Consider the following 9,133-nt stretch of genomic DNA (forward strand, 5'->3'; position numbering starts at 1 on the left):
TCTCACAGTATTACTCCATTACCAGTGGTGGGGAAGAGAGAGAGAGAAAGAGAGAGAAAATGAGAATAAGAATGATGATCAGAATAAGGAGAAGGATGTGTCTTAAAATTTCTCAGTCTATTTTCCATTTTCAATCAATCATTCTGCCAAGGTTCACAAATTCATCTGCTTACTCTATTTTTTTTTCCATTTATCTATTTTTTATTTTTGCAATTGTTCCATCCATTTTCCCTGTCCGACATAATGATCTTATTCTTTGATATTTTCAGATCCATACTCCTTGTTGCATTATGCAATCTATTTTAATTGCAAATTTTGAATAGAAAATTATATAATCGGGTTACCAGAGCAAAGGGGAAAAGGAAGAAGAGAGAGAGGACAGGAAACAAAGTATTAAAATATAAAGGAGGTTGATGAGGCCTTTAAACATCATGGAGAAAGAGGTAAATTTATTAAATTCTTCAAAATGGTAGAGCTGCAATACTTCTTCCCCAAGAAAGGAGGAACATATAACTGGTTGTTGCAGCACACTCAGTCCCAATAAAAGGGGAGGGAGAAGACTAAAAATCATCTATCATAACCCACATGTAAGGGTTTTCTTCTTGCTGAATATAAATTCAGGCAGGCAGGCAGGCAGGCAATGAGTCCCCAATCCAACAGTCTCAGAGGGCAAGCTACTTGTCATGGTGGGCAAAGTTTTTGGGGCACAAAATGGCAGTTGGAGGAGGTTCATAGAGTATTCTGGTTTACATGCTTTCCTATCTCTTACATTCCTAGCTACTTGTTTTGCAAGCTAGAAGTGTAACGAACAGGAAAGTTTACCTGGGGAAAAATTGTACCCATATCACTTGGCACTATGTGAGTCTATAAGAAATGTCCAAGTGTTTCAAAGCCTTTTGGTCAGTTCAGATCTTGATAGGGTGTTCTGCCCCTTCAAGAAGACAATGCCATGTGCTGAAAGGTTTCCTTGATGGCCTTGATGGCTTTGTTTTTTTAAAAAAATCAGCTGGGAGAAGTTGCTGGAAGTGAATGCCAATGAAGAGAGTTGCCTTCAAACTCTGGATTCCAAAAGTACTGCTCCCACGGCAAAATCAGAACTATCAGGAAGAGGCATATGAGATCTGAATGATGAGCAAGAGCTGAGCAGTGAATGCTTGTTTGAATTGAAGGAAGGCTTATTGAGTGTCAGAATCTCCTTGGTAAGGAGAGCCACTGGTGTCATTAGTGTAGCAAGATTAGGAATAATTTTATGATAAAAATTGGAAAAGCTCAGATAACTGTGCAGGTCCTGATTGTACCAGGAGTAGCAAGATAGGAGAAAGCTCCTGCTGTGGCGTGGGAATTTGATACCCTGGAGACTGTGAGTCCCCCATGCCAGGGATTCAAAGATTGGATTGGATTCAAATATGGATTATTGATTTGAAGCCAATCCATTTCCAAATCTTTTGGAAAATGAAGGCTAAATAAAATTGCAGGGACTTTTATCACAGAGGGTGAGTGGTAGAGGTTCAGTGTACTCTGTGATGGGTAAAAGAGCCAGCTATCAAGAGTCTTATTCTAACAGGGAGTTGGATAAACTAAATGGGTAGAGTATATTTATATGCAATGAATGTTCCAGTAAAATTGCCTGTGGCAGCAAAGTCTTCTAGGGTTTGCACGTGTATTCCTGAATTTGTAAATTAACAGGAACAGCTTAATGTCAGTGTGTAGCTCCACATAATGTTTAAAAAAGCAATTTCAACAGATCCAGTGAGAATTTAGAGTGTAACTGATAAGCTATCCTTAAATCCCTAAGGTATTTTTAGGATTCAGTGGTTATTATATACAATTTGTAATACACACAAACACACACACACACACCTCCATCATTTGGCCTTTAACAGCTCAGGCAAAAGGTTTTATTTCTGCAAAATAGAAACTTGCTCTATCGTGTCTAAAATGCTCAGAGTTTCAGAATCCTTTGAAGGCAGAGAGACTGATGGATGTGAACAATCTTTCCATAACCTTATTTATAATTTAGCTCATACTCCTGTTCTTGTTTCTTGTTTTTGCTAACAATACAAAATAAGTTTACCATAGTAATGCTAGATTGAATACCTTGGTGCTGTTGTATATTAAAAAAAAACTAAGAATTACATTTGCAGGTTGGAAATTATCTGAATGAAGATAGCTTGATCATCAGTTAGAATTCTTATTACTAATGTGGGTTGTGATGGACAAGTTCTATTATGAATCAAGTGTACAGATATAATTCACTTATTTGCATTTTAACCACTGCAAAACTAAATGATACATGACATAAATAGCTTGCTGCTTTGGCTCATATGAGACTTCAGAGTCAGTCAGGCAAGAGTAATAGAGATGCTGACATAACATCTCAACAAACTTAGAGTATGGTGGATAGGACAGAAATGTGGCCAAACAGCAAATGGAGCATTGACAGTATATGCCAATCTGTAAATTTTGGCAACAATTTTTTTCTGAAATAATTACTCAAGTATATAGAATTGTTACTACTCTTGAGCTTTGTAACATATCTGAACCAAGAATGGCTGCAAAAAAGCATAACAAAATGATATTTTGAAAGCTAAGAAAAATCAGACTTTATGCCATTCTGTAAAATCTAGAGAACCTGATATAAGACTAGATTTAATTAATTTCATTAATTTCTTCATAGGATCACTGAAACCTCTCTTCAAAGAAAAAGTTTCAGTTAGCCTTATCTCTACAATATCATCCCTGGGTTTTGTTGTTTTGAACATTAGCATTTTCATTGCTTTTGTTAAACCCAATCGTTTTTATTTATTGTTGTATAAAAAGTGTTTTATAGGTATAATAAATGTTTAGTCCTCCACCCAAAGAATAATAAAGGAACCAAAGAAGACAATAAAATAAAGAGGAAATATGTTTTCTAAGTAAGAAATACAATTGTTATGGGAAATAAATATATTTATCTGTCAAGAGGCATAATTTGCAAGAAAACCTGATGGAATGTTTTGGGGCTTCTCCTTTTGTGCTTATGTCAACATCTTTATATGGAATATGAATTTTATGAATTCTCCTAGTATGGAAGCCACGTGCATTTGTCAGTCCCCAGTGTTGTTAACAATGTTTGCCTCCCTGTATGGAAATTGTTGGAGGGAAAAATTCACTTTATATGCAATACATTTGCTGCCTAAAGAGCCCAAAGGAGTTCCTGCTCTACTCTTATTAGGCCAACAGTTTAAAAAGTCTCACTATGCTGTATAGGCACCAATTCTCCTGCTGTTACAGGTGGCAGGGTTGCTCTGGCCAATTGGTGACAAAGGCGAGGCGAGAGAGGAGGAAGGAGGCACCTTCTCCCAAGCAAAAATTCAAGAGAAAGAGCAGAGAAGAGACAAGTGCTATCCCAGGCTTCCTCTCCCATCTCCCATGTGCCATGTGGTCTTCATCTCCTGCCAAGGACAATCCTGGCATGAAAGGAACCATTGTCATCCATTCTAAACACTTTCTTGCAGCCATTTTAATCCTCCATCATCCCAATCCCAAAAATTTCTAGATGCTTGGCAACCTTTCAGTATATTTTTCTTGCCTTCTACTCCTTCAGTCACTTTCTAGTTGGATCCTTTTTGCCTAAGAAGTCATACCCTGTCAATTCATCACTGGGGGCCATTTGTGTATCTATGGGAATATTGGCCAAAGAGCCACTTTCCACTAGGTCAATATTCCAGTTACTGAACCACAGAAATAAAGAAAAGGAACAGATGTGCTAGTGAGATTCTGTTTTTCTGGTAGTCAGAGCAGAAATGGACATGTCTGAATAGGAGGGCACAGGCCACAGCAGGCCAATCAGAAGGCAGCAGGTTGCCAATCCTCCAGAAGCTGCTTTTCCAGGCCACATAGGAAGCCTTGTTTCTGATGAGAAAGCACCACCCTCAGCCATGTCACCTTGATCATCATCAGTATCACATCCAAGCCCCTTACCCAAAACAAAAAGAACAAGGATTGCTAAAAACTAAGTAGGACATACTACATTGCACCAAAGCTGATGAAGAAACCTCAGCCCTGCAACAAGGTTTTAACCTGGGCAAATCTACTGTGTGCAATGTAATGAAGAATACTAATAAAATTCATAGTATTCTAATAAAAATCTGCCTCTTTGTCTCCTATGATAAACACACACATTAGAAATCTAGCTATAGAAAAGTTCAAGAAACTGCTTTACTGTGCATAGAACACTAGACAAGGAAGAAAATGTTTACATAACATAGTGCTTAAGAATAAAGCTCTAAGCAGGTACGAGCACATTGGTCAATGTATTTGGGTTACAGAAACTGACACCAAACCCAGGGCCGCAACTAGGGGGGGCAACCGGGGCATGTGCCCCAGGCGCCACATTGGTGAGGTGCCAAAATGAGTGCTGGGGGGCACCAAAATGGGCGCGGAATCCATGTTTGCCCTGGGTGACACGGACCCTAGTTGCAGCCCTGACCAAGCCCCCCAACTCCATTTTTTCTACTGGTTCAGGGTCTTGCTTTGTACAAATTTGCTTTATGCAGGGTTTTCAGGGAATGTAACCCTAGCATAAAGCAAGGGAAGTGTGTACTTTCCAAAGACTCATATATAGGTAATTCATGATTCCTTTATCCATATTTCTTTTAGTTAGAAATGTCTGCCACTGTGCTTGCTATTAACCTATGGTCTTCCTTAAAACCAGTAATAACTTGGCAAAGACCAGGAATAACTGGCAAGCCACATAGAAGTAGCGGGAGGGGGGGGCTACTGCCCAGTAAGTTTGTGGCAAAATTGAGATTCTTCATTTGGGAATTTTCTGTGTGTTGGCTGAGTCATTATGGTCCTCTGGCATCTAATGCCATATTGAAAGTTTGTAGCGCACTTTATTTCAGATTTTTATTTCTTATGCTTCTAACACTGATACATTACAATATTAATTTGTATTGTAACTGATTTAAATGTCTTAATTTTAATTCTGACATAGATTGATAAAAGCTTTGAAAAAAATACCAATACCTTATAACTTAAATGTTATGCTTCACTTTACATCAGGTGCTGATCTTCCTTACAATGGTCAAGTAATAGGAAGTGGTGTTAACAGGAATTCAGCAATTATTGGAGGTAAGGTAGCAGTATATTTCTCTTTTGGGATGAGGCTTACCAATTTCTGAACTGGCAAATACAGTACATTCAGTTAGTTTAATATAAGTTTTGATACAAGTAGTAGTAACCTAAGGCTGATCAATTTAATTTGGAACCTTTTATCACCTCTTTGGGTGATCAAAACATGCAAACATTCTTCTCATAATATTCAAGTATGGTCTAGTGATTAAAATGCTGGGCTAGGATTATGAAGATCCAGATTTAAATCCGTCATCAACCATGTAAGTTCACTTGTTGACTTTTGGCCAGTCACTATCAGCTCAGTCTCATCTACCTTGCTGCTGGGGAGACTCCCCACATGTAAGCTGTTTTGAGTTCCTGAAGGACATTCCTTGTGCTTAAACTGAGAGATAAAAAATTAAATAGTATCATAATGAACCCATTTTGATTACTAAGTAAAACAGATAAGAAGAGAACGTGTACCCTTGTTCCCCAAAAGAATGTAGTGCCACTTACGGATTATCTTCATGGTCAGTTTTTGATACCTTGTCTCACGTTGGAATCTTTCTGCAAAGTATGTTCAGCAATAAACCAGTTTTAACCAATAATCAATTCTCAGATTCAATAAAATCCTTTATCATTTGTTGCATTGAACAAATTTATCTTCAAGCTTAAGCAGAGGATGAGAGAAGAGAAAATAGGTCAAGAGCCAGAGGTTGTTTCCATTAGGGATGTGTAAAACTAACTTGGGAACAAAACAGTCGAGAAAATTATTTGTCTGTCCAAACAAGGAAAAGTCAGCAACTGAAATCAATTAAAGAAAAAATGGAGTACTTAAGAAGAAGGAACGTTGATAAAATGTATTGCCGTGCTTTTATCTAATGTCCAGTTTGTAGTTCCAAGTTAAGAATAATATAATCTAGTTTAGGATGGGAATTGTATCCTATTCTTCCATCTGTGTGGTGGTTATTTAATGTCTCTCCATTAAGTTCCACCCCTTGATAGTATCCATTTTCCCATATAAAAAGTTCCTGGTAGAGTAGCTTCTTATAATAGTAGTAGTGCAGACGTACAGACACAACCTTCCTATCTCACCAGAGTTTTCTCTGTCTACTTTCTGAGATCACAGTCTAGTTCATTAATCACCACATTATCTCTCTTTCTCTCTCTCCCCTCACACATACACAGATATACACATGCATGCATGCAACTTCAAGTGCATGGATGATATTACCATCACAACTTCAAGAGGCCTTTCAGGATGAGGCAAGGTGACCATGGAGACTTGCCTGTATAAGAGATAGCAAAGTGGTTGCATTGATTAAATACAATCTCCATTGCTACCTTTCCCATAATGCCTCATTCTGAACAAGAACCATTCAGAACAAGGTATTGGGCTATTGATTTCCTGCTGTGGTGGCTGCTGGTGGGACTTTCCAGTGCCTCAGTATGACAAACTTCAGAGCCAGCTGATGGGCAGTCAGCAGCATGAGCAGACAAAGTCATTGTTTGCAGCCTAATCCATAATCTCTCCTAGTGTGCAGGAAGGTGGCTGATATAACTCATATCAGAATATTAATATTGCACTTAACCTTACATAAGTCTTTGTGTGTGAAAGAATTAAGTTATTAAATATACATATGAACCACAAATCCATACAAATTTTGTCTAGTTGCCGGTTGAAGTAGATTAATTTATTAATAGAATCAGCATTGGTGAGATTTTTCTTGCTAAATAGGAATGATTTCATAAGACAGCCTGACAATATAAATAGTTTAGCAATACCAAATTTAGCAAAAATGTTTGAAAAACAAGTGCATGTTTGTCTAATTACATGATCTCATTGAATGAAGTTTTCTCCCCCCCCCCCTTATTTTTAATTTGTTAAACTCTCACATCTCTCTTAGGTATCATTGCTGTTGTGATCTTCACCATTCTCTGCACCCTGGTGTTCCTCATTCGATACATGTTCCGCCACAAGGGAACCTACCACACCAATGAAGCCAAGGGGTCAGAATCTGCTGAGAGCGCAGATGCCGCTATTATGAACAATGACCCCAATTTTACAGAAACCATTGATGAGAGCAAAAAAGAGTGGCTTATCTGAAATGAAACGGGAGGAGGAAACAGCAGGGATTGGGGCAGGATTGGGGAACATTTTTTTCAACAAGAAGAGAGCTCTCTTAAGGACTCTTGAGCACATCTAGTTTTAAAAAGGAGGAGAACAGCACAACTCAAGGAGCAAGTGACAGACAGACATTGAGACTGCAAACCCAACATACAGAAAATACTGGTTTATCATGAATTGCCCCTTTTTGTATACATCTAAACCAAGAAAATAATCCAAGCGGTTCAGTAATTTAAGTTCATCACTGATTCATACTTGTCAGTAATTATTGGTGTCTTTATCTGTGGTTAGAGGTGTTTAAAAATACCTGTCACTACAGGGGCCACTTTTCTATTTTTTTTAATCCCTTTAGAATGTAAATATCTCTCTCCAAACAACAGGATATCTGCCTCTAAAGCCTAGGAACATTCTTCTCTAGCCTTTTAGCATAATGTTCTAAAAAGGATGTGATAATAGCTGGATCACACTCACATTGTCATTTGACTTGATTTGAACATTCAGCTTAAAGGTATCAGACTGCAGGACTGGTTTTAAATGGCTTTAGAGTCATTCCCCCTCTCTGGCAAATTCTCAGAATTCTCTGTAATAGTCTGAAAAGGCCAGGAATCCCCAAGGGTATCTTCTTTTATTGGTGTAGACATGTTAGTCACCTCTGTTGTTTGAGAGGAGCCCATATCAGTCTTGCTCCAGTTTCTTGGAATGAGAATACAGGGGTTTCACAGAGTGGTTTCCTCCGACAGAATCTCCAACATTACTGAATTGAAAATCTCACAGGAAACAGCCACATTTCAGTGGCTGTCAATCTGTTGGAGGAGCTCTCACAGAATTCTTCTCTTCGGGAGAAGCCATAACTATGAAACTAGCTTAAAAACCCATTTGTAATGAATACTTCCTCAGAGAGCAAGAAATCCAGGCCATAAAACATGCCTGAGATAAAACCAGATTTGCCTGTTTTTAATAGCCCATCAATCTGTTAGCACTTTGAAATCTCTGTCTGATTTGGGCACATGATAATATTGTGAAGTTTTTAATCAATAATGTAAAAATGTTGTTATTTTCATTCTTGTTATTGTCAGAGAGGCACACCTTAATGCACAGGAAGCCTTATTTATTTTCTTGCTGTAGCTCTATTACAACTATTCTGACCTGAGGTCACCATGTGACATTTGTTCCACTTGTGACATAACTGATTTATGCTGTAGGTATGTAGACACATACTAGGGAATTAGAACCAGATTTACATGTTCATTTACAATGGACTCTTATATATTTAGAACCTTGTAGACAATATTACCATTTAGCAAACACATTTAATACACAAAACATGCTTTTTTTCCTCTTGAAATCTCCTCTGAAACCTTGTCTTGAAATAGATTTGTGAAACTGTCTTCTCTTTAGCTGAAAGGTAAAAATGAAAAGACTAATCCTGTGCACAGAGAAAGCTCAGAATTACACATTCCAAAATGTGACCTCTCTTTATAGGCAGGTTTGCCAAATCTATCTTACTTTAATGCAGTTTGAGTATAGATAAGCCCATAAATAAGGCTTCAGGGATGAGAGTCACATAGCTGAATTGAAATGCACACATCCCTAACCAATTCTTACAGGTCAGATGCATCTATGTTTTAGCAGATATAGTTATGTGAAAGAGTTGACCCAGATCTAATATTATGGTATGATCTTTCTTATGAATTGAATCTGCACTGGACCAGTTTGGCTCGTCAAAATCTGACAGAGGAGATTACTTCTACACAACAAATTTTAATCAATTCCTAATTGATTTAATCATCAAAAGGTTCCCCCTCAAATAAAGAATTGTAGTTCATTGCCTTTGGTCTTATCACTGAACTGCAACTTCTTGAGTTTCTTGGTGGTTTCATAGCTATTAAACAAGTATGAATCTGGTTA

General features: G+C 37.8%; 1 protein-coding gene across 1 annotated transcript in view; it reads left to right on the forward strand.

Annotated features, from left to right (window-relative positions):
• The window catches only part of CNTNAP2 (contactin associated protein 2), a 1,282,126-nt gene extending 1,274,056 nt beyond the window's left edge, over positions 1-8,070 (forward strand). The window contains exons 23-24 of the mRNA XM_063304201.1: positions 5,047-5,115; positions 7,005-8,070. Coding sequence (XP_063160271.1) covers positions 5,047-5,115; positions 7,005-7,204 — 269 coding nt within the window. The 3' untranslated portion in view covers positions 7,205-8,070. The remainder of the gene's footprint in view (positions 1-5,046; positions 5,116-7,004) is intronic.
• Positions 8,071-9,133: the final 1,063 nt, after the last annotated feature.

Source organism: Candoia aspera, chromosome 4 (genome assembly GCF_035149785.1).
Source record: "Candoia aspera isolate rCanAsp1 chromosome 4, rCanAsp1.hap2, whole genome shotgun sequence".
Lineage (NCBI taxonomy): Eukaryota > Metazoa > Chordata > Lepidosauria > Squamata > Boidae > Candoia > Candoia aspera.